This window comes from Coloeus monedula (genome assembly GCF_965178545.1).
Source record: "Coloeus monedula genome assembly, chromosome: 5".
Taxonomy (NCBI): Eukaryota; Metazoa; Chordata; class Aves; order Passeriformes; family Corvidae; genus Coloeus; species Coloeus monedula.
Genome location: NC_138785.1, coordinates 66,094,241 through 66,120,243, shown reverse-complemented (window position 1 = coordinate 66,120,243; position 26,003 = coordinate 66,094,241). Strand labels below are relative to the sequence as shown.

General features: G+C 37.4%; 1 protein-coding gene across 2 annotated transcripts in view; it reads left to right on the top strand.

The window, feature by feature from the left end:
* Nucleotides 1–246: 246 nt before the first annotated feature.
* Nucleotides 247–26,003, top strand: part of GRK4 (G protein-coupled receptor kinase 4) — a 35,345-nt gene continuing 9,588 nt past the window's right edge. For both annotated transcript variants that reach the window (XR_014226419.1, XM_082282151.1), the window contains exons 1-9: nucleotides 247–475; nucleotides 10,824–10,910; nucleotides 11,560–11,672; nucleotides 16,000–16,077; nucleotides 17,141–17,241; nucleotides 18,593–18,685; nucleotides 20,036–20,099; nucleotides 20,823–20,963; nucleotides 24,014–24,204. Coding sequence is in view for 1 of the 2 variants with exons in the window: in XM_082282151.1 (XP_082138277.1) it covers nucleotides 424–475; nucleotides 10,824–10,910; nucleotides 11,560–11,672; nucleotides 16,000–16,077; nucleotides 17,141–17,241; nucleotides 18,593–18,685; nucleotides 20,036–20,099; nucleotides 20,823–20,963; nucleotides 24,014–24,204 (920 nt within the window). In the remaining variant the exon portion in view is untranslated. The remainder of the gene's footprint in view (nucleotides 476–10,823; nucleotides 10,911–11,559; nucleotides 11,673–15,999; nucleotides 16,078–17,140; nucleotides 17,242–18,592; nucleotides 18,686–20,035; nucleotides 20,100–20,822; nucleotides 20,964–24,013; nucleotides 24,205–26,003) is intronic.

The following is a 26,003-nucleotide window of genomic DNA, read 5'->3' as shown; positions in this document are numbered from 1 at the left end:
GATATTTACCGCTCTTCTCCCCGCCCGCTTTGGGACGAGGCTGGGGAAGGTTTGATACACTACATATCCCAGCAGGCTCACCGGACATCGCGTGCATGTCCTTAATACATACCGCGCTCTGCCTGCTGGGACTTGTAGTCCCTAGTGGCGGCGCAGGGGCGGTGCTGCCTGAGGCGGGCGGAGGAGCCATGGCCGGGGCGGGCGGGCGCTGCCCGCTACCCGTCTCCGCCCTCGGGGAGGGGGAGCGCGGTGCCGCGGCGAGCAGCGGGTGATGGGGAAGAGGCGAGCACAGTGCTGAGGTCCTCCGGGGCCGGATGAGCCGAGGCTTGGCGCCGCGGCGGTGGCGGGGCTGGAGGAGGGGGCGAAGGAGGCTGTAGGGGCGGCCCCCTCTCCGGCTGCCCTGAGAGGAAGGAGCCCCCGACCATGGAAATCGAGAACATCGTGGCCAACACGGTGCTGCTGAAAGCCCGGGAGGGTGAGAGCTGCGGGGCGAGGCGAAGAGGGAGGAGAAGCGGGAGGACGAGGCGGGGCGGGCTGAGGACGTATGTTGGGGAGGAAAAGGGTCTGAGGTGAGGGGGAAAGGGGCCCGCGAGGAGGGGGAGAGGAAGTGATGGAGGAGGAGAAGCTGAGAGGGAGGAGAGGCTGCTGGGCAGGGGGTCCGGGCGGGGCGGGGACCCCTCGGCGTGGCGGCAGGAGCCCTCCCGGGGCGGGTAGTGAGTCCCGGGCAGTGCCCCGAGGCACCTGCCCTGCTCCCCCCGCGGGATCTGTTTGGAGTTACTGGCTTGTGGCTTTCTTCTGAAAAAAACACCCCTTCCTCCTTCCTTCTTGATTCTAATAGTGTTTTTACCGGATGTTTTAAAAAGGTCGTTAATCGGTGGTTCTCAGTTTGTTTATAAATATATATACATATGGATATAAAGGATAAAGTGACATAAATCTTCTCTGGAAAAACCTTGCACTCCATCTTGCTGAAATTCCTGCCTGAGAAAAACGTAGCTGTTGAATGAGACCTGTACTTTGCAGTCGAGTATTTTGTATTATCCTGATACAAAAGTGTGCTATTTTCCATTGGATTGACACTTACAGTTTGACTCCCTAGAACACCTTGAGTTGAAGATTCCTCCCCTCAACTAACAAACGCTTTGGGCAAATAATTAGTTTTAGTATAGCACGTGGTTGCTGTTTAAAAAATCCATCCTGAACTAAGATTGTCCTACTGCTTTTTCGTGTATATAACTGTCCATTAAATGGCCACTTGAAAGTCTCCCCAGATTACCAGTGTACTTTGTGCAGAGTATGTTTTTCAACTATGAAATGTGCATATTCTTTTGGATTGGATCCTGCTTGTCTTAATTGTGTTGAGAAGTCCCATTAGTTAAGCTGGAGCTGTTTAAAGTGAGTAAGAACAGCAGAATCTGCCTCTGTATGTTTTGCAAGTTCCTCCAACTCTAAATGGGTTTGGCACTTACGCCATATGTGTATCCAGTTAAATTTGCCTTAAGCAGCAAGAGAGGAAAATCAGCTTTTTGACTTTGAAGTGGGGTTTAAAAAACAGAACAGTGATCACAATTTTGGGCCATTTTCCAACCTTAGCTGAAGAGACCACCTCAATCTAGAGGACATGTTTTGGCTGGTTTCACTGACGGTAACATGTCTGTGGTGGTGCTGCCTGTATTTGGAATTTGCATTGGAGTGATCTGAGAAATGAAGGGAAAGTGGAATCTGGCTCAAAACTTTACTGTGCCCAAACCCTCACCACAAAGAGCGGAGTGGTAATCTGCAGAGGCTTTGAAGTGGCTGCTTAATGTCAGGCTGCCTCTTTAGTTAAGGTTTCGCTATGTTTAAAATAAATTATAGTGGTAGAACTGACCAAACAAGATATTTTAATGAACTAAATGAAAGTCTGAGAGCAGCTGATGTGAAGATCAGTTCTACCTGATGTGAAACTTATAAAAGTAATGGTAATAATCTGTTACTCTCCTTGTACCTTCAATTGGCCTGGGCTCTGTTATGTAAGCATGCACAAAAAATGTGAATTCTGTCTTTGAAACTCTAGAACTCCATTAATCAATTGGTAGAAGGTCTTTTACCTTTTCAGGTCTCAACCCCTGTGCATGGGGTACTTTTTATGTCACATTTTTCAAAACACTCCTTGAAATAAAGTATTTTCTGTCTGTTGCGTGCTCTGGCTGGTCTGGGGATGTCTGGTTTACTCCATCTGTCAAGACCATTCCATAAAATCCCTGTCCCAGCTCTATTCTTGTGTGCCTGATAGACTGCAAGGCAATTTGCAATGTTAGTGTGTGAGATAGATGTTTTACTGAAATGTAGTCTTTGCTAAAAGGGCCTCACAGCTGGGACAGAAGAGCAGACTTTCAGATTACTTTCCTTCCCGCATTTCTATTATCTCACTGTATAGTGTATGGAGAGGTGCATGGAAAAGTGCAGAATTAGTGTTTGTTGTGGAAGAAAGTAAAATCCAAAGCTAATATACAATAGCAGCTGCACTTATTTTCATGCACAGGCTTGAGCCACATCAGTAATCCTTCTCCTCAGTGTGGGTAAGAGGTGTTCATCTGGATAAATATATCAGTTGTAACAGCAAATAAAATAACATGTAAACTACGGTGCTCTTGTTTTTTGTTTGCCGTGCATGTCAGAAGAAATCAGTGAGGTTTAATTACGGCTTACATGGGTTAGTCTCAGTCTAACTTGAGACTCTTTTTTGATGAAGATGAGAGTAGTAAGAGGTTGTACCTTTGAATACATCTTACAAAGTCTTTTAACCCCAGAGATATGTCATTTTCATTTTGCAAATATAGAAACTGAATAAAAGATGTTGTGTACCTGTCCACTTATGGTGAAAGACCATGGCAGATGCCTAATGAGAATTCAGAAATCCCCAATAAAAACCACCAAATCTTACCCGAGCATATAAACCAGACTTAAGAATCAAAATCATGATCCCAGATTTGTACACAGAATTTTCTTCTAATTTTAGGTACTCTAATAGTTCTGCATGTGAGTGTTGTTAGGATATGAATATCATTTGGATTTTACATTTGTAGGTGTGCAGAATCAGCACAGCTTGAACAGCCAGGTTCATGCCTACCGTTTAAATATGGTTTGATGCGTAGAAGGTAAATTTGATCTATGTTATTTGAGAGCGAGGAACTCAGGTAAAATGAATATTTTCCTGCTACTTTCTTCTCCTATTCAATAAAAATAAAGTGCTGTTGCTGTCTGTTTCTAGACTACTTACCTTCTACCTTCTCACTAAGAGTCTTACTGTTGATTCATTTCATTAGAGGCGTGAATCTTCTAATTCAATTTGTATAAGGATAACATCTGTTTATAGGAGTTTACTAATTCCATTTTTCAGGTCATATGAAACCCCAGCTTTCCCCCCGCCTCAAAACTTTAAATTTTGTCTGTAAGAGGATGTTCATAGCTTTTAATAAAACACTATTTTAATAGAAGCTTGTCTCTTTTCATTAAAGACTTGTAATGTCTCTAGCAACTTCTGCTAGAGACAGTGTTCTGCAACACTTCTTTATGTGAAGAAGGGAAACCGTCAGGATTCCTTATCTTCTTTTAAATCAATTTGGTAAATAATCAAGTCCCAGTTCTTTGCACGTGTGAGTGTTAGTGATAACATAATATATGATTCTTGAATGTACCTACAACTAGAAGATGATATGATGACACAAAGTACCCGTTGGTACATCATGGGTGAAAGATTTAGGAGTCAGGAGCTATACTGGAAGTTTTTCTTTCCTTGTCCAGTTTTTCAGTTGACCTGCTTGTGCTGAAAGCTGACCTGTCCATGGAGGGATTTGCCTTCAGATGAAAACTGCAGTGCAAGGTGTTTTGGGATTCCCTGCCCCAGCTCCCTGGGTTAAGTGGTCCTCTGTGTCAATCCAGCTCTTCCCTCTTGTGCGTATATCAGTTTTTGGGAGAAACCTGTATGTGGGAAAGAAAAAGGGAAAACTTCCTTTTAAGGTGAACCCAGTGGTGGAACAAGCACAAGTGACTCAGTAGAAAAACGAGAGATTATAAAGCAAACTCAAAAGTTGATCTTATGAGTGCTGAAGTGCAGGAACTGAGATACAAAACCAGGTAAGTGTTAAGTGATAGTGATATATGAACTGAGACTGCAAGCTTTCACACCAGCTATTCCATGTTCTCCTTACTCACATCTTTATGTGTAAAAGAGTAGTGTATATATATGTGGAGAAATATGTTTTCTAGTTGTGTACAAGAGCAGAGGAATTAACACATTCATTTTTTTCCCAGCAGAAAAATATTTGAAATTAGTATCTCTTGAAGGATATTGAAGAATTTGTCCCATAAATGGAGAGAAATAATAAATATAAACAAGGTTATTCTGGGAAAAAAACAAAAAGAAAGTTCCCTCACCCCCAATTTTTATTTTATATTCACTTTTCTCTTTATATCTTCTGCTTTTATTTCAGTCACTCCCAGTAAATCCTTTGAATATATGTAAGCCCCAAATTCATTTCAGCATCCCACACATAGTCTGTGATGTTGGGAAGGAAAGAAATTAATCCCTGTATGTTTTAAACTGCTTAGGAGCCTTTCTTTTTTCATTGCCTTAAGTAATAGCCTCAAAAAAAATGCACCCACAGGGTAGATACATTGTTCCTTTGAAGTCAGTGGCAGTTTATTCCACGTGAGGATCCACGCCAAGAGTACATTTTAAACATACCTGGTTCATTTGCATCCACTTTAAAATTCATTTGTACTGCTATGGCAGGAGCAGTTTGGGAGTGAGAATTGTGTCTGCTGTTATGCATAGAATATCCTTTGTGTCATGATTGATTTTGGCTAAATTAAGGTCATGCCTCAAGCAAATTTCCCCCCAGCTCTTGGCTGTATGGTTCTAGCCTGTGGTTGCAGAATGGTTGAGGTAGTTTCCAGCTGGATCCATGAACCAATCTAGGGTGTGTGGGTTTTTGAGGTGTTTTTTTTTCTTATGTTGCTGTGTGTTTTGGGTTTGGGGTTTTCTTCCCAAAGTTAGTTTTCAGATGGATCAGTAAGCTCCTGCAGATTTGATAATTGATGGGTGCTGTCCAAGGATAGATTTAGAAGGAAGGAACCTTTCAGTAGCAGAATGTGGTCACAGTTTGGCTTAAGTGAATCCTGCAAGATACTTGTTTCAGTATCGAAATTGTTGTAACGAAGTACTCTTCACAGAAAATAAGCAGTCCCCTCAAATAGTGATTTTTATCTGTCTAGGCTTGAAAGCAATTGGAATAATTCTGTAAGCAAAATAAATCCCATTTTTGCTTGCAGTATAAGGTAATAATTCAGTATAGTGTTGATGATACAAGGAAGGTATTCTATTTTGTGTGTGTTTGTAACTAGGAAGATAATTCTGTAGAGATTGCTCAGATCACTCTAATTTGTTGAACTAAACTAAATTCTTTAATTATTTCAGGGGTATGGACAAGGGGGAAAGCAAGGGACAGTCATACCCAGAAAGTCTACCAGCAGCAGATATGCATTTTAACATGAGAGTGCCGAGAGTTTTTGTAGTTGCTTTTAATTGTTATCAGTTCTTCCCTCATTTACCTCCTATGTTCTGTTGCACTCTTATTGCATTGTGCTTTAAATTGCTGTAAACTCATTGTGGCAGGAAACATGTCTTCCTGTGTTTGTACAGAATTATGCACAATGTCTGCCTTTTTGTCCTTTATTTAATGAACTGTAAGAAGAATGCATGTGGGCATGTTGGAATCTTAAGTAATTACATTTACTAAATAAACACAACACGAGAGGTCTAGTTATTGATACACGCTGGTGCTTTGCTTATTTCAAATGTGGCTATTACAATAGAGGTTTCACAATCAGCTTAAAGGAATTTTATTTCTTTAATATCTGTTGCACTCTTGGTGTACTAGCATGATAAAAAAATCCTTGTTTGAGTTGACTGTAAAATTGCAATGTTCCTGGTGTTTTTTTCCCTTAGTAAGCCCCGTTCCTTGATTTGTTATAGACATCTCAAAATGGAAGGTATGCACAGGTGTTACATTGTTTGACTGTGAGAATACATTAATAAATTTTGGTTCAGATCAGTTACATTTACTTGAGTTGATACAAGCTTCCTATTCCACACCTAATTGGTGGGGTGCAGAGGCTGTGCAGCGTGTGTGCACTGGCATTCCTACATGTGCACATGATCACTGGAGCTGGATAGAGAGCCCGTGTGAAGAACCAGTTGTTCGAGTGGTTATAGCTGTGGGAACAATAAATGATTGTGCACATAAACAAACGGCACAAATGTTCATGTAGAGAGCTGGGCTTTTAGCTGCTTGCAGTGTTACTGTCTTGACAGTCAGATGAGCGAGAGCACTCGAGTATTACCTTGCTGAAGTCCAACTCAGTGTACTTGAATCCAGGAATGTAGGACTATTATCTTATAAAAGCCATAACAATCTGTAATCTATAGATATCTTTTGTTTATTTATTTTACTACTTGCATTTTTGCTTCTGTTTGCATTCAGAAGTACCTTGGCCTTTGTAATGTTGGTGAATTAGGTGCTAACCTTGTGCTGAAACCTGAATTTTCAGCCAGGTGATTCTTGTAAGTTTACTGAGAACTGGCCAGATTGTATTTATCATATGTCTGCAGAAAAAAAAAAATCTTTCTCCATAGAAAAGCATCGCCACTCTGTTTAATGTAGTTGTTAAGCTGTGGCCAGGCGTGTTTTTGAAGGAACAGAGATGTCAGAAAATATATCTGACCTGCTGAAAGGAGAAGGTTGTGGTGACCCCCCAAACCTTATGAGCTGTCTCTAGAATTGAAAGCATGACAGCCTTCCTCAAGTGATGGTATACGTGAGCTTGTCTTCTAATCTGAGCTTGGTGCTATTCCAGTGTTATGGTCTGATCTGAGAAGCTGAGGTATTAATTCTGCGCTGTTTTGTGTCTTCAAGGTGGATCTTGCCCAGTAAGGGCATAAAATCAAAATTTGTTACCCAATGGACAGTGTTTATAAATGTCTGTATAGCATAAGGCTGTAGTTAAATGGAATGTTTTGATTTTTTTTTTTTGTGAATTTTTGTGATTTTTTTTTTATTGTGAGTGGTTTGAAGGAAAATGTCTCTGAAACTAGGAGAACATTTGAATTCATGTGAGTTTTAAATCTATTAGGAAACTTGCCTGCAATGGCCTCTGCTATGGGAAAGATATTTTAAGGCAGTATATGTACCCGGCTTATTTTCATGGGTCTCAGTGTAGATGATGTAGAGCTCCTGCATCAATTGTTTTGCATTTTTCTTTGAACCAATTGATTTGATTTATACACTAAAGGCGTGCTGTAGGTTGTCATCTTGTTGCAGTCTTAGGCTTTCAGAGCTTATCTGGGTGTGGTCTAGCATGAATTTCTCAGCTGGTATCGGACAATCTGGTTTGTGGAATCAGTTTTGCAAGAATGAAGTTGTAGCAATCGTGCACCCGAGTGCTATAGAGCTGTGTGATTCTCAGCCTCTCAGTGCTTCTCAGCCTCAGACACACGGTGCTTGCCCTGTACAGGGAGAGCTGAAGCACAGATGTCCCCAAAAAACTCCATGCCAGAATCTCAGTGTCAGTGTAGTAGCCAGTAAAGTAGGATTCTGCATGACAGAATCCAAATTTTTTGTCTCAAGGAGAATGGTCTTAATAATAGTCGGTGAACATTGTGCTCACTGAAATGAGAGTCAGTCTGCAGATCAGGTCTGCAAGGAAAATCTCTGGCTTTGAGAAGTGCATCTGAGGATTTGAAACATATTCTTATTTCTTGACATAGGTTGCAGCTACAGCAGTTTCTTTTTTTGCAACTAGTTGTGGTTTTACTGATGAATAAGCCAACTACATTGCCTTACATACATTTTTCAAATATTTCTCTGAAGTTTAAAAAAAAAGTTGAAATAAAACATCTAAACATTTTGCCCATACCATATTCTAGTGCAGTGATCTAACTGAATTTAGTACATATCTTTTTAAGAAGCAAAAATGGGAAAAGAGTTCAGTGTTGAAATTGTAACTCTAAGAAGTAACTTGGGGAGGAGGAAAAGGTAAGCTTCTTGTGTACCTGAAAATGTAATTCAAGTTTCTCTTCACTGTAATGGTATATTGCTGCATCCACCCTTTTCTTTGTACAAGATGAGTTGCTTCAAGCTGGACATTGCTCTTAGCAGTGATTCCATCTGAAAGAGGCAAAAGCAGTAATTCATCTGCGCCGCAGAGGTCAACCAGAAAGCACCTTAACCTGATGGCTTTTTGGCTGTTCTGTTGGAAAGTGAGCTGTTGGTCCTTCTGGAAGAATTTTAACTGAAGAGTTTTAGAATGAGATCCAGAATAGAAGCTCTGAAATCAATATTAAGACACTTTCAAACCACAACTGTTATAATTTGGTTTGATACTTCTTTTAAACTGCCTCAGAAATGGAAAAGGGTTTTGCAATTAGGGAATAATGTGACAAACAAATTGGCCTCCTGCCTTAATTTTTACCAGAAGTGGCTCTTTACATTACTGGGACCTACAGACTTTTTCAGTGCATTTGCTGTAAATACAAGAACATTCAGTTCAGAGAAAAATGAGAGCATGTTGATTTAGCTGATACAGCTAAGCACTTGATTCTTGTGTATCATTAATAAATTATATGTAGCCTTTATTGACTTCTGTAGGATGGTGAATTCAGTTGCATTCTAATATGTGGTCTTTTTTTGTAAAATGAAGTTCGTAATGGTCACATTGTAAATAACTGGCCAAATATTTGGGCAAATACAGCACTTTTTGTGTTGGACTTGAAGTATGATGCACCAGTGAACCTCTCCTTTTTTTTGGGGTTGGGATGGGTTGGGTTTTTTCCTTGACAGTGCTTCAGAAGATGGTATTCTTGATATATATCACAGTTCATTTTACATTTTCCAAACAGCATTGTGATATGAATTTGGGTTTGCTTTATCATTCTTGATCAGTACTGATTGTATAGTGTCATGCACAATTGAGTCTGGACAGTTTCTAACAGAAGAAATGTAACTTCTGTGGACCTTGCAGCTTAGTTTATTTTTCAGTTGCATGGCTGAAACTGACACTTCTATACATTGTTTTTCATGATCACATAATCTATACCCAGGCATTGTTATTCAATGTATGTGTATAGGCTATCTATGTTAATATCCCTTGATATTCTTTGTGTTCAGTTTCTCTTAGAAAGGCTGTATGCTTTGTGTCATTTGATTTTCTTCAAATATATATTCAACTTCTTTTTAAGATCAAAAATATTTTGTTAAAATAGTCAAAATAGAGTTAAAATAGTGTTTTAATGATGCTGGTAATTACAGCCTCGTTCTTAGTTCTGGTACTGCTTGAAATATGGGATGGGAAGTAGATTCCATATTTTGTATTATAAAACTTTTTGGAAGGCAAATGACCTGCAAAGTGATTATTAGAAAATGAAGTGCGGATGAAGTTTGGGTTTTTTTAGAGAGTAGGTGTCAGTTCAAATAATGTCCACAACCCAGTGTTTATAGGTGTTTTATTCCTTACTTTTTTACCTTTCTAGGGATACTAGATTTGAGAGTGTTTTGTTGCAGCAGCACAATAAGATGTCAATAAATTTGATATGAACCAAGGCACACTAAGCTGGGACTGATCTAACTGCATTGGTGCAATGCTTCAAGAAGCTGTATGTTTGAGTAAAGAGGGGCTTTTTAAAATACATATTTTCTTATCTGAAGATGGTAGTTCCTTTCACCCTAACGATTTAATTTTGAAAGAGTTTGGTACCCTTTGCTGCTTAGTTTCTATTCAGGTTACATGGGTAACTCCCTTCCTTTTTGTCCCATTGTGGTTAGCAGCATGTACTGCTTTGGTACGGTTAGAAAGCTTCTGTGCAGATTTGCTACTGCTCTGTCATGTGGAAATGCATCTGATCATATTGCTTAGTAAAATCTTTTAAAATACTTTGCAGCACTAAGTTACTCTTTCACAGAAATATTTTGGGTCTGAAAGTGTGTATATGTTCCTGTGTCTACCTTTGCTTTTTTGATAAGCATGAATGTCTTCTGTAAATGAAATTGGCCAAGGTAGTGTGCTGAAAGTCCAATATAACATAGAAAATGTAGCACAGATATATTTTTTTAGAAACTGAGAAAAATACTGTGGTAGTTTTTAAAAATCAATACTAATTCAATACTAGGGCTGTGAAATCTGAAGCACTGGAAATATCTTAAGTTTTACAACAGCTAAGTTCTTCCCGGTATCCTTGTATGGTCTAGAATAAATGGTGTGTATTTGAGCTATGCCCTCTCATTTATTAGTGGGGTCTACTCTTACTACTATTACTGCCCTTAAAGAGAGAATATTTAAGTACAACTTTATTATCCAAAAATGTGTTTAAGAACTTTGGTCTTGGTATTTTGTTACTCAACTTTATTTTCTTCCATTCTTTACCATGGTTGAGAGATAATTCTCAAAATTCTTTAGGTTCTCTCTTTGATGTAACAGTTTTGTTTGTGATTTTCAAAATACTAGATATTTGCCTATTCTCTGCAGAGATACTCTACATATGCAGCCAAAATGTGAAATATTTGAGTTGGAAAAGACTTTACATGAAACATGAAATAAATGCTTGCAAGTTCTTTTATATCACATTTGTTATTGGTTTAGATATCCTTGTAGATGGATTTCTTTCTAGGCATGAAAAGTAGTCTGACACATCTGTGTACATCTGACCTAATTTTATTCTGTTAAGGTTATGTTCAATTTTATTCTGACATAGTATTTTGTTTTACATTATTCATATTTTCTTCTAGGCAAACGGAGTGGACGTAGTAAAAAATGGAAAGAGATGCTGAAGTTGCCCCCTGTCAGTCACTGTGAGGGTATTCGGTGCTCTATTGGTGAGTGGCCTGTAGAATAAATGCTCTGTCTGACTCTTTTGAGAGAGAAGGGTAAGGATTTGGTGCTGTTAATGGAAAGGATTCTGTCTTGCTTCTAAATGCTAAAAAAAAAAAAAAGCTATTAAACTTCTAATATGATGGAGAATTTATGAGAAGATAAAAGCTGTATCACAGCTCCTTGTTTGTTAAAGGAAACTGTTCCTAAAGAATAGATTTACAAAACCTTGAATGAGAAAAAGTAATCATGTTACAAATTGATGGTAATATATTTTACCCTTTTCCTTAATGTCTTGTAATAGTTTTTTTAACCTTTTCTGTTATTATCTTGTATTCCCTCTTTCCAAACAATTTTGTTTGCTTTCATATTGCTGTTTCACAGTATGGTTGTTTTCTGCACCCTAACCTAAATGAAACTCAAGCATATAATTCAATGTGTTTTTAGTAAATGGGATAGTCTATAGAACACAGATATGACTGAAGAGTGTTTCACTATTCTTTGGGATCATTGCATATTTATGGTATCTTTGATAAATATGTTCATGTAAAATCTTTTCTTTTTAATAATGTTTTTCTGACCTTAAACGGGAGTAATGACCATCCTATTACAAAAATAAAAATAAATAAAGATATTGATATTTTTTTTTCCCAGAAAGAGACTATAACCAGCTTTGTGACAAACAACCAATAGGAAGACTTCTCTTCAGACAGTTCTGTGATTCCAGACCAGATTTGAAAAGATGCATTGAATTTCTGGATGCAGTGGTAAGCAGTGAGAAATGGGCGGTGGCTATCAGAAGGCAGTTGCTTATATTTTCTTGTATGTAAATATTTGATTTTTGTCCTGGCTTTGGCTGGGATAACTTTCTTCATTGTAGATCATTTTGTGTTATATTTGGGGTTAGACTAAAACAATGTTGATAACAAAGACGTTTTAGTTCTTGCTGAACAGTGATTACACAGTGTCAAAGCCTTTGTGTTTCTTATGCTGCCCTAGAAGTGAGGAGGGTGATGGTGCACAAGAAGTTGGGAGTGGACACAGCCAGGACAGCTGAGCCCAAGGGATATCCTATACCATATTGTGCTGTGCTCAGCAATAAAAGCTGGGGGAAAGAAGGAGGAAGGGGGGAAGTTAGAATTTTCCAGCTAGCTGTTATGCATGAGAATGAAGCCCTGCTTTCCTGGAAATGGCCAAATATCTCCCTACCAATGGGAAGAAATGAATTAATTTCTTACTATGCTTTGCTTTTACCTGCATCTTTGCTTTATCAAACTGTCTTTATTTCAGGCTGCAAGATTTCTCACTTCTCGCCTTCTGGTTATTAGTGGGGGAAAGTGAGTGAGCGCCTGTGTGGGGTTTAGCTGCCTACTGGGGTTAGCACACAACCATTTTATTAATTTTCTTGACACACCTCAGTTTCCTAATGCTGCGTACTTGAAAACATATTGTGTTCTACTCTGTGCCAGCTGTAAAACTGTAACTTCTGATGGGTGTCAAAAAATTGTCTCTGTTACTTAAAGGAAGATGTTTAATGTTTGCTATAAAGTCTCTGCCTTCTTGTTATGGTCAGAGCTACAGAAATGGGCATGATGGGAAAGACAGAAACAATTTTAGAAAGATGTGCTGCTTGGCTTCTAGAGCCTGAAAGGATGTCTGTGTTATGAATATTGCTTGCTATACTCAGACTTCAAAATGTTATAAACAGACTTAAAAATGTTGCAACTTGCATGGAAGCCCTAGGCTACACAGCATGTGCTAATTAAAAACAATACAATGGAGATGGAAATTTAGAGAGCCATCTATGGAAGGAGAAAAACCAGATTTTTAGAGACTAAGGGAAAAAGTCTTGCTATATTTACATCTTGATATCTAATGCTGAAGAACAAGGGGAGGAAGGAAGTGGGCCCACAGCTATATTTTGTAAAAAATTCTCAGTGCAAAACCCTGTTGGGGAGGGGGAAAGTAATGAGAAGATTAGGCAGGCACAAAACAGCCCTTAAGAGGAGAGAATAATAGCTCAGAGCTTTTGATTCTTTGTCCCTCACAGTTAATCCAAGAGCAATTAGATACAGTCTTAAACTGAGATTGCTGTCAAAAGAACAGGTTTTCTCATTCCAGCCATTTTTGTTCTTACATTCAGAGAACAAATGACCAAAGAACACAGAAGCAGGGTAGTGCTGCTGCTTGCATGCATCCCAAACTACGATACTGGAATGCAAGATGGCTCTGAAAGAGGAAGGGTGTAAGGAAGTACATGGGATTGTTGCTGTGCCCCCCATTTCACTGTATCTTCCTTCCCCTGAGGGAGTGAAAACTGAGGCACTAGATCAGCCAAAAAGGAATTTGAGTGTCAAATAAGTGGAATTGTTTATATCTGTCAATGAATGTGTGCAACTGGGCTTACTTCCCAGGTGTGTTTCATTTTTGTGACTCCCAGGAGCTGTTCTAGCACCAAATTCCAGTGACTAGTTTGACATTTGGAGACTGAACAGATTGAATGGAAATCCAGAATAGTGGAGCTTTCATTCCTGAAGTGAATATAAACCAGAGTCCTTAATGAGTGCAATGCACTGACAACTGTGGATGTGTTACAACTCCTGCACACATTTTAATCCTTAAAAACTCAGATAAGGAGTAGCAGAATCTTTGGCAGGATGAAAGAGAATGAATCTTAGGCATGACTGTAAGGCAGGTGTCTTTGCTCTACAGATGTCATTTTTCAGGTAAAACTGTCTCTAAGAAGTAACTGTTTTTCACTAACTGAAAAATTTGAATTGTTTTGAAATATGCAACCTATAATGTCTGGATTGCAACACTTCTGAGAATTAACAAAGACTGGCATAGCTGAGGTAATCTGATGTAAGGGATGGTTTCACAATTTACTTTTTTTAAAATTTGTTGTTTAACTTCCATTTGAAAAATCAGGGTGAGGAATTATGCTTGGGAATCACTGAAACAAAATAACCTTTATTTGGTGACTCATGATCTGAAACTGGCATGCTCTGTTGATGTGAGATAAAGGATATGAGATAAAATTCCTACTATCTCTTATAGATGGTTCCTGAGTTAGCCTGATTTCCTCTTGTCGACTGGACTTCAGCAAGCTCGTTCAAGTTCTTTTGGGGGTTGAGGGGTTTTTTTTTTTGTGTTCTTTGGAAGGCAATACAGGAAGAAAAAGCTGAGGTTGTGGGGTTTTTGTAGTGTTTTGCCAAGTTTAGCTTTTTAAAATGTTAAAGAAATTTTGGACTTAATCTTTTGGAAAAAAAAATTGCAAAAATGAAATGTCATAGCCTGAAAATCCTTGCATCTTAGTTAATAGAGTTTTCTGACTCTTTTACATGAAGCAATGTGATTTCAGCAGTGTGATTATTTCAGGAGTCCAAGATCAAGGTAGTACAATACTACGTTGTCTACCTGTACTGAATGCTGAATCTGGTAAGCTCCAGTTTTTGGGAAGGTGTGACCTAAAAGTCTGGAGTCAGCTTGGCTTTACTGATTAAAAAAGAAGAGTTATGAAATGACTGAATATAAGTAACAGAAGTTAAAGCGAGGAATTAGAGTTATCCAGTCTAGTGACTCATTTCACTAGCTTGGGACAAGGTTACTCACATAGGGAAAGGAATGGGTGACAGCTCAACTTCCCTGTAAGTATCAGAATTATTTGGAAAGGCCATCTCTCAAACTTCCTTTTAAATTGCACTATCCACTTAAGTCAGTATGCCTAACTATTTGTATGAAATTAGTGTTAAAGGTACTAAGTGCACTGCTGAACTTCAGGTTGATGAACTTTTTTGACCTGCTCAGGTTGATTCTGCTCTTGCAGAAGACTTCCTTACCATTAGACTTTTTGTTGTGAAATTGAACTAGCAAAAATGATGGCTTGCATTTGGATTGATGGATTTGAGTACTGTGCTGAAGTAGGTGATACCATAATGTCTCAGCAGAAAAAGATGTTGATGACTTAGTAGTGAGTCAGTGTGGATGAGTTGTGATTAATTGTAGAACTGGAAATCAGGGATTTTGTTATTTCCAGTATTGTATGTGTGTTTGATTCTTGAACTGTCATTTTTTAGTGTTCTAGTTTTCTTTATAAAGGTAAATAACTTCAGATTAGATCAATTACGTGGAATTTCCAACGAGATTCCTATATGCCCAACTGTTGTTTTGTTTGATACAGTCCTCCATTCTGGAAGTCTGCCATGTATTCTTTGTTCCTGAGTGCATGCATTTACATTCTGAAATATGAAATAAGCTTTGATTGAGTTGGCCCAGCTCACGAACCTAATACATGTTGCTGTTTGAGATTGCTCTTTTGTAATTAATCTTCCCTCAGATTTTGTGTTGTCTTTAAATGTTGTAACTTCTAATGTCTGCTTCTAGATTATTCCTTAAAATTATGAATAGTAAGGAGTCTTTGGAGTTTTTTCAATAGTAGTATCTGTGTGATGATTTGTTGGTTGTGGGTTTTTTTCTGTAAGTAGCTACTTCTGGAGCTCTGTTCAGCTGCCAGTTGTTTATCTGGAAAATGCACTGTATTGCACAATTCTTTTTTTCTACATCTCAGTATCAGATGTTACTAAGTCAAAAACTTAAAAAATTTGTATCTACTCAGTTTTATTTTTTCAAAGAATGATGTAGGGTTTGGTTTAGAGCTCATTTATAAGCTTGTAGAAAGTAGTTTTATCCTGGTGTTACCCAAGACTGTAACAAAAGAATAATACACGAAAGGAAAAAGTTACAGTGAAGAAAAAGCTGATTATTGCACTCTTAATTGTTTTACATCTGGGTCATTCTGTCCTACAATACTACACAAATACTATTTCATTGTGATTGATCTAATTTAACCTCTAGGATGCTGTTTCTGTAATTGCATTTAGACCAATTTCTAGGTTTTGTATGTTTTCCAAAGATTAAATTCCATATGCTTTGGTTTTTTCCCTAGGACTGTTCCTCCTACATGTTTCACTATATAGCCTTCTGTTCCTTTTATATTAGGAGTATTGTGTTATTCATGATAAAATTTACCTATCATCATGTAAAAGATGCCAAGTGGCTCTGAACATAATATAATTTTCAATTCCATTCCCCTAGGCAGAATATGAGGTATCTTCAGATGAAAAGCGCATAGACTGTGGCCTCAAAGTTTTAGAGACGTACTTCACTAATGGGGTAAATATATTGTGAAATATTTTCTCAAGCACTTTGTAAGTGTCAGATAAATAGAGAGATCTCAGTGGTTGCACTGTTTTTAGTAAATTGACATTCAAACTTCATTAATCCCATTTTTTTCTTTTCTGAGAGGTGTGCTGCCTTCTAAAATTCTGCTCAATCAATTTGAGCAGAAAACTTGACTGATTTCTGCTTTTATAACTACTACAATTACAATTTATTTTCCATTTAATACCTAGAAGAAAACTTAAATTAACTCAGAGTTTTGTAGTCTGAAGAAGTCTGAAGTCTTTTAGACTCCTGTGTGGCCTTGGTTAGTTTGCTGTAAATTTTCAGAATTGCTTCAGGTTTTAAAAAGGGAAATGCTGTTTTCTTCTGAAGCATTCTGTTACTTCCGGTTTTCCATGGTAATCATTAATAGCTGAGTTTTTGCATTTATCAAGAGTCTGGTTGTTTTTTTTTTTTTTTTATGCAGTGGAAGCTTTTCTGTAGGTATATAATTAGATGTTTGCTCTTTATGAATAGATGCTCCTTCTGCTTCTCTTGTTTTGGTCATTTTATACAAAAGATCTTGAAGATGCCTTAAAAGTAGATAGAATATAAATTTGCCACATCTTTTTGAGAATTTCTTTGGGGCTGCCATAAGTCATGTACATTTTTTTTCAAAAAACCCCAGATTTCTTTGGTCTGGTTTGAAACAGTTTCCTAGCCTGTCTTTGTGTTTCTTTCTCCTTCTTTCCATCCTGCCAAGCCAAATAGGTGACTTGCTTTTTTTGGTGGTAGGCTTATGGAAAGAAAAAGAAATTTGTCTTATTGCCAAGATTATTTCCCCAGATACTGAAATAGTAAACAACTGTAATAACTTCCAATGCATTGTTCTGTAACAGGAAATAAATAAAAATTTTGCTTAAATATGACTTTCTTGATTTTTTCTTTAGTCAAACTGTTCCTTTCCTTTTCCAATATTAAAAAATTTAATTTCACCTTGAATACAAAACTTTTAGTTTAGCTATTGATTTACATGCTTTCATTGTTGCTTTCCTTTCTTTTTTATTATGTTAAGTCTGCAGCACATTTGCCAGAAATACCTCAGGAAACAGTAAATGAATGTAAAGCAAGACTGGAAAAGAACCCTTCTAAGGATCTTTTTATGGACTGTACTAGGTAAGTTAAAAATGCTTAGTGCTGAATTTGAGAATTACAAGAGAAAATTGTGTTTCTAAGAAAAGAGAAAGATGAAGTTGTTATTCCCAGAAGTATTTAGTCCCTGAAATGAGCATAAGTAAGAAACTTGGAACAGATTTATTAAAGGACTAGATTTCCTTCAGATGGGACTTAGATGTTTCACTTTTGCAGAGCTTTTTCTTTAATGCTACTTTTGCATAAAATCATAAAATGTTATCTGCTACCAAGAATTCTATAAGTTAAATAGTATTTCTCTTTATTGTATTCTTACTTTTTTGAGTCACTTCTCTTCCATGGTGAAGGTACTCAGAGAAATACGAAGTTACAAGTTGAAGCTTGAAAGGTTTCTGAACAATGTTACACTGTTTAAGATTCTTGAAAACAGGTTTAATTGAGGCCAGCACTTATGTTCCCATTAAGATGGCTGATTAGAGGATCACTTGTGATAATTAACACAAAACGATACAACTTGGTTTTGTTCTGCAGTCACAAAGTGATATTTCACGCAGTAGTAGCAGGGGAGGCTTTTCTTGGAGGGATGGTACATGTTTATGAGTGTTACATGTCTTTCTAAAGCCTTTATGTTTCTAATATTTCTGGTTCTTCAAGGCGTGCTTGATCATGTCTGAAGGATGACTACAGGTTTTGTCACTGCTTGGGTCATCTCCCTGGCAACAGCTATAAGTATGCTTCGTAACAACCTGAGATTGTAAGATTGAAAGGGCTGTGTGAGAACACCTAGTAAAACATGTCTCAAATGGAGTGTCTCATGTAGGTCATTCCCTTTCCTCTGTCCAGTAAATACCTGAATGCAGTTTGATTGACTTGTTTCCCTCCCCATCTCCATCTTAGTGTGTTTCATTTAAGGGAATGATAAGGTACTTGGTGTTCAAGGTTTGGATATGGCATTTAGTACTTCAATTTCAAATCCTAGAATAAAACTTTATTTACCAGTCTCCAAAGAATGTGTGAAACCTTGTAGATACTTTCAGAGGTCATATTTGCAGGGTCATACATGCGTAAAATATCTGCTGAGAGGCTGATGTTTAGGGGGTTTAAAGACAGTAAAAATGCAGAGGTCAAAGTGTCTAGTTCCTATAAGTAGCAGCAGTTTGGCCTTCATAACTGTTTTGACAGGAACAGTTTTCTATGACAGGCACTCCGTGAGACATTCAGGTTGAAACCATTGTAGAGCACAGTGGCAATGTTTTTCTGCCTACAGCTGTGTCGATATGTTTAAATACATGTTGGTAGATTGATAGCACCTCCTGCTTCATCAGCCTTTTTCACAATAAGATGGATTTTATTTTTCTGTTTATTTTCCTGCTAGAATTGTCCATGAATACCTAAGCAAAAGACCTTTTGAAGCTTACCAGGAGAGTGTGTACTTTTCCCGTTTCTTACAGTGGAAATGGCTGGAAAAGTAAGTTTATTTATAATGTTTGTGTTATAATTTAGTTTTGCTTTGTGGCAAATTTTGATTTTTATGCTAGAAATGCTGTACAGCTGAATGAGACTGCCTGTCTAAGAAATTATGATCTGAAAGACAAGATGGATTGATGTTGATGGGACAGGAAGAGAACCAATACTCCAATGGAACTATTTGCCTGGTAGTCTTTAAGTGGTAAATCTTAAGTCTATAAGTGGTATTAGGTAAATGCAAATTCAGAAAAGTTTGGCTGTCAAGTGTGCAGTAGAATACCAATCTTTCTTGGGAATGCTATCATCCTTTTGTTTCAAACTTGGTCTAATTAGTGGTTAATAAGCAGATTAATCTAGTATTATAACCCACTGGGTGATTGGATAACTAATAAGTTTTTTAGGGTGGTACAGATACAGATCTAGTAATTACAAGATAGCAAGATTTACATATATATATATCTCAGAATCTAGTTTGGACTTTCAAATCAATACTGACTGTCCAGGCTCTTTCAGAAGGCTGAAATTGTTACAAGTTGATTCAAATTCAGCCCCCTTGGGTATTGCGATCACATATTCAAACATTAAGGTGCTTGAGCACTGATTTTGTTGTAAATTCCAATTATCCAATGTCTTTATTTTACTGAAGTGGTAGCAAAAGCCAGTAAGAAAACTAGGGAAGTTACTCAAATTCTCTACTAAATGTACCTCCGTGTGTTGTCCTGAGAACAAAGCTGCATTAACAGTGAATGTTCATTTAAAGCAAAACCCTCTCACTTGTAATAGCCCTGCTCTGACACATATAGGAGAGTTTTAGCATAGAGTGGTCAACAACTCTACTGCCTCCAGTTATCTGTTCCTCTTCCTCTACATCAATACCTTAACAATTTGGCTGTTGAAGTGCTCTTGCATACCACAACTACTCCTTTTGTGAAAAAACAAAGTGAAATCAGAAATGGTCTACCTTTTAAATGTGGCATTGTAAGCATGATCCCACTGAAATGCAGTCTGCATGTCAGTGTGTCAGTTAAGGGAGGCAACAGGAGGTGATAAATTGACTGTGATGAGAACATATGAGGCTCTAACTGTAGACAGCAAAGGGCCGAATTGACCAGCTTTTCTTCCTGCTATTGGGAGTGCCTGGTGACCACATGAGGGAGCCCACGTTGCTAAGCAGAGCACCACTCTCATTTGAAATTCAGCTTATTATAGTACTTCTACATGAGGTTAAGGCAACATTTGTTCAGAAATATGTTGGAACAGAAAGGAGAAAATAAAGACAGACCTTGGGGTGGAGAGGGATTACTAGCATTTGTAATTCCTGTCTCAGTAATTGTTTCTTTCTGTTAATCAGGCAGCCAGTAACCAAACACACATTTAGGCATTACCGAGTACTAGGCAAAGGTGGATTTGGAGAGGTGAGTACAGAAGTATCTTTTTGCAAGGCAGTTCTTAAGGAAAAAAAAAAGTGGAGAGGCTGTTTAACTCTTGTCTCCATCAATCTATGTTTGACACATCACCTGGCAAACTGTTGTTGATACAGTTTTAATGTGTTAATTTAAGCATTTTAGGTCATGCACAAAGCTGTAGAGAACTTGTAATGACTGACAACAGTTGCTTCTATTTAGAAATTTTGTTTGGAAATGAGAATTTAGTTTCAGTTTGCTAATTATGTAGAATATTAATGAACCTAAAATAAAATCTATAGATTTTATTAATTCTGCTTACAATTCATTGAACTGCTCCCCATATGTACTTTAACTAGAGCCCTATATTGAAGAAGTCATGCTACTAAATTACCGTTAGGTTTCTCCAGTTGATTGTGATGTGAATATTTGTCCTCAACACATACTCTTACCTTAGTCACTTGTTTCACTAACACAAGATCCACAGTTTTACTAAACAATCCAACTCCCAACAGAAATGTGTTTGCCTCTGTATAATCACTTTTTCTACTTTGGTTACAGTTTTTGTGAACCTTTAAAATTGTTTCCTGAGTGAAGGCTCTGTATTGATGCTTACAGACCATCATTTTCTGAGAGCACTAAAGAGTTTGAAAAGAAACTAAAATTTAATCTTCTTTAAAATAAAAATTCTAAAAAACCTCAAGCATCTCTGACACACCATCCTTCTTTTTGTAGGTGTGTGCCTGTCAAGTACGGGCGACAGGAAAAATGTATGCTTGCAAAAAGCTAGAAAAAAAGAGAATAAAGAAGAGGAAAGGAGAATCAATGGCTCTAAATGAAAAAAGAATTCTAGAAAAAGTGAATAGTAGGTTTGTAGTAAGTATCTACTTCCGATCTATTTTCAGAAATTTATCTCATTTTGTTTACTTCATTTCAGTCTCTTCCAGGAGCTTGTGGGCACAAAACGCTTTTTAAAATTTATTTAGGGATTGCATGACTGTAGAGAGAAATGATAGATGCAGTAATAAATGCTTTGTGTGTGACTGTGAATAGTTCTGTGCACAGGGCTTTTTTTTGGTCCACCTGCTTTATTTCTCACAGCCAGAACAGTAGGCTGTGTTTCAGCATGCTGATGCCACTGAATCTTTGTCCTCTGTTTAATAGCTGGGTTTTTATATCCTGAGGTATTTTCATAGCATTTGTTACTCTGTTCCTGATATATTTTAAGATAGACATGACATTTCAATAGTGTATTGATTCAGGTTATATTGCTTTGCTGTATACCAGGGCTTAAAGAGGTATCCTTTGTGTGTGTGAAACAATTAACTTTTTAATGGAACTTCCACGAAATGGAAATCTTAGTTTTAATACCTAAACCTGATGCTATTATGTAAATTATGGTCTGTTAGTAGCTGTAATTACTAAGCAGTGAAATAAGTTAGAATGTTCAAAGATAAAACAAGTAAGAGTTTCCCCAGGTAATGTTTACTTTTTAATTGAAATGTCATTTAAATGTTAATTTCAAATATCTTTTGCTTTGGTTTAAAATTCATGTACTTATAAATTTTGTGTTGCTGTTCAGAAGATTTTAAAGTACCTGTTTTAGAGAATAGTGAAAGTTATTAATAAATATGTGTGTATAAAATATGTATGTGTATATTTTCTGATAAGTTTTATGTATTAAAAAAAACCCCTGTAGAGTACTGTCAGCTAAAAGAAAAATGAAAAATCTACTGGCCAGATACATTAATAATTTAAACTGTTGTAAATTATGGTTTTGTATAAATATGCTAATGTTATTTTTGCACAAGGCTTCTGGGCTTGAATTGATTGAAACTGAATCCAGAGAGTACCTGAATTGATCCATAAATTACTATAACAGTGAAACTTCTATTTTTGAGTAACATTTTTTTCAGCATATGTAAACACTGTAAATCAATAATTGATCTAAGTTGAATTTGAAATCGCTTTATAAAATTGTGCATGAGTTATTTTCTTCTTGCTATCCAATGGTGGTTTTTAAGCAGCAGAGAAGATCTAGGTCTAGCATTTGCAGTAATACTGGCTTTGAAGTGGGTAGATAACTTGTCATGCCTCTGTCACAAGTAAAGTCATAAATAGCTGGATACATCAGTTAAAACCACCAAATGGGAATCTTCGCCTCAAGTAGCTAATAGTTTTATTATTTAGTATTAGATTTATGCTTCTGAAGGAAGAGTTTGGACCTATTACTGAATTAGGGCCATTATTTACTCGTACTGCTGTCTTGGTTTGAGACAAGTTGAGGGGGAAAAGCTCTGGGAGGAACGTCTCCTCTCCAGAAGACAGGTTTCAGCACTCCCTCCCCTACCACCATGAAAGGAATTTCTTGGATGAAAGTGAAAAAAACCTACTTATTTAACAAGCAGAGTGCTGGCAAGGCACAGGAAACAAATGAGTAATGTTAGATAATAAACCTCCTCGATGAGGAGAAAGCTGGTGGATTCAGAGTTCTTTTCTGTAGCTGTCTTGGCCCCTCCTGAGGTCCGAGGCTGGGATGCGGCGTCCCTGCAGCCTCCCCGCCTGTCCACGGGGTCCGATGATCTGGTTCTCGGATCACAGCTAGGCCGAACAGTTCCAGAAGAAGTTACCGGAGGATGTCGGGGTGCCGGTATAGGAGAATTTCTTGCCTCAGCTAACAGGCTGGCTAAAAGCAGGAAGGTTTCTTGCCTCAGCTAACAGGCTGGCTAAAAGCAGGAAGGTTTCTTGCCTCAGCTAACAGGCTGGCTAAAAGCAGGAAGGTTTCTTGCCTCAGCTAACAGGCTGGCTAAAAGCAGGAAGGTGCTCCCTCGGCTCTGCAGAATGAGAACGTGGGGGAGTTGTGTGTGAGTCCTTGAACACAAACCGCGCTGAAGAATTTGCTCAGCTTCTCTTCCTCCTCTCCTGGACCCAGCTTAAAGCTGTGGGATCAGTTTCTGGACAATAAGCAGAGGATAGGGGAATACAGTATTATCATAAAATCACCCCAAGACAACTGTATTTAAAAATACATTTATTAAGTCAAGGGAAAAAACTCCACTGATTTTTTTACCTAGCTTGCTTATCTAGTGTAAGCGAAGTTTGAATTCCATTGCTCTTAGTACAAGTTAAGTAATCTTTGTAGGTACTTTTGAAGATCCTACCAGATGATCATGTAGCATGGCTTTTTCTATTGAAATGGAATTTTTAACTTAAACAGTTAAATTTTGTAGTGTATTATATTGTGTTAAATGGGGTGGGGTTTTTTTTAATTCACAAGTCTAGTTTAAAACTTCTAATGCACTTAAAAATCTGTTACCTAAAACCTGAAAAAAAAAGTGCTTTGTCCTTGCCTATCAGCGCCACATTTCAAGTACAGTGAGAGGAAAGACTGTGAAGAGTTGTACTGAGTCTTTACAGTTATCAAGTTATAAATCAGGGAAATACGCAGTTACTTGGGGGGAGGCAGGGGTAGGAATAGAAACTACGCATTTGATTTAAAATAATTTCTTCAGTTTCTCTAGGGCAGTTTTGGGTCTCGTAGTTCAGGAAGATGGTTTGGCAATGCATAATTCCTGAGGTACTAATAAAATAAGGCATATGCACACGTTATCAGGACAAAGTAATACAGGTAACATACAGCTGAGGGGCATCATCAATAAGTGTATTTTCTGCATGGAGCTCTGTGGTATCCAAACAGATCTGCCGCTAAGCTTTTGTGTTGTGTGTATGGTTTGTGTACACAGGCAAATTAGTCTGGATTCCGTTGTGTCTTCTAGTACTCTGCAGGAGTGATTTTCTATTTGCATGTTTTGTTCTTTTTGCTTTGAAAAAGGATTATAAGTTGATTGTATTGGAAAAAAGATCTGTGAGTTGTTTTCAAGTTTATGAATGAATAATGGTTGTGTTCTCACCCTGCCCATTTTTAGGTTAGTTTATCCTATACATATGAGACGAAAGATGCTCTGTGTTTAGTATTAACCATAATGAATGGAGGGGATCTGAAGTTTCACATATATAACATGGGAAATCCTGGCTTTGATGAAGAAAGGGCTATTTTCTATGCTGCAGAACTGTGCTGTGGTCTGGAGGATTTGCAAAGGGAGAGAATTGTTTACAGGTGAGTGTCATCTACAGTTACTCATTCTTTTCCATGTCTCTGCAGCATTGAACATATTAATTGTTTCCTACTGAAACAAGTTTATATTTTAATTTTGTAGTAAAAGAAACAAAAAAATTGTTTAGTTGTCCTTTTCATGGCGTATCTTTTGGAATTACTCATGTCATATGTCTTTTAACTGTTAATTTAGGTCTAGATGCTTTATATATTTTAAAACAGTATAAAGTTGATTCAAGGTTTGCTTGTAAAATGGAAGTAAACGATGATTTAGAAAGCAAATTAATTTATAATTCAAATAAATAAATTTTAGGAGTTTGGGATTGTATTCCTGCCCACTCTAAAGTAGTTCACAGAGGGCTCTAGAAGTCCCTGACTGAATTGCATGTTATGCTTACAAGGATAACAGAACAGTTGTAGTCCATGTGAAAAACTTTAATTTCAGATTCCTCCAATAAACATATTATTGCTTCTGAATTAATGAAACTATCAGAAGCTTTATGCATTGTAATTGAGATTGTATGATTTTAATGCTGTTTTGTCTCTGTACATATATCATTTAACCCCTGGTATGCATTAATACTACAGAACAAATAAAACAAACTTAGGGGTGGACCAAGAATGCTTTCTTTATACTTCTGCTGTGTAACACCAAATACCACTCGTTTCAAAGAATTTTTAAAGTATAACTCAATATAATGACTGCTAGTCTTTTCCCTCTGCAGTGTAGAAGACCAACACACACACACACAGACACACAGCGTGGGAAGTGGCAGAACCAGAGTGAATCAGGCTTATGCTGGTGGTTGGACGTGGTTCCCTAGAGAATTTGGCCAATCTTGCAATATTACACAGTGTGTTTTGGCATACATGTACGAGGGAAGCAGGGGTGAGAGATTTCGTCAGCTACCAGTACGTCATTTCACATTGCCCAAGGGAAAACAAAACTGATTGTTTGAAATACAAAATAACAACAAAAAACCCTAAACGAAACAAGACCCCAAACCACAGCCCTGAGTTTAGGCCTAACTTGTTCACTGTTTGCCTACAAGACGACTTTCAGACATGTATGTCAAATCCTAGTGTTCTTCAGTTTCTTTAACTCTGATCTCTCCTGGTTTCTCTGATATTGAAATCTTATATTTAATGTCAATCCCTTAGCATTATGGGGGTTGTCAAGACTTAAAAGCATGAGAAGCAGAGCATCTTTCTGACTTTTTTGTACAGTTAATCTCATAAGATAATGAAACTTTAACATGAATACACATACTGTAGAACATCAATTTATCATTGTTTGGGGGAGAAAACCCTACTTAGATTTTTTGGTGAACAATTGTCTCTCATTTAGAATATTAACTCTAGAGTCATTCTTCCTAAAACCTTTTCTTTTATGTTATTCAGTCTCTTCTGCTTGTCACAACTGTATGTATACCTGTATATATACACATTGTTTTTAATGATCTATTCCAGTGACTGACTCTTTAGCCAGTTACTGGGTTTTACTTGTCTGTTTCTGGCTTATATTTATGGTGAAATAAATCTAAGAGACCATATCTCAGTCCTCATGCTTACTGATGCATACCACAAAAAAAAAAAAGAAATATACATTAACAATATACATTATAACTAATTATATGCACTATTATAAATAATAATGTACACTGTATATTTTATACAGATTTTCGTGCCTATATATGTGTGTGTATATTCTCAGAATCTGCTGGGGTATCTAGGGATAAATCCTAGAACAACTTCTGATTCATCTTCAACGACTCCCCAAATTTTCCTTGAGTAGAGGAGAA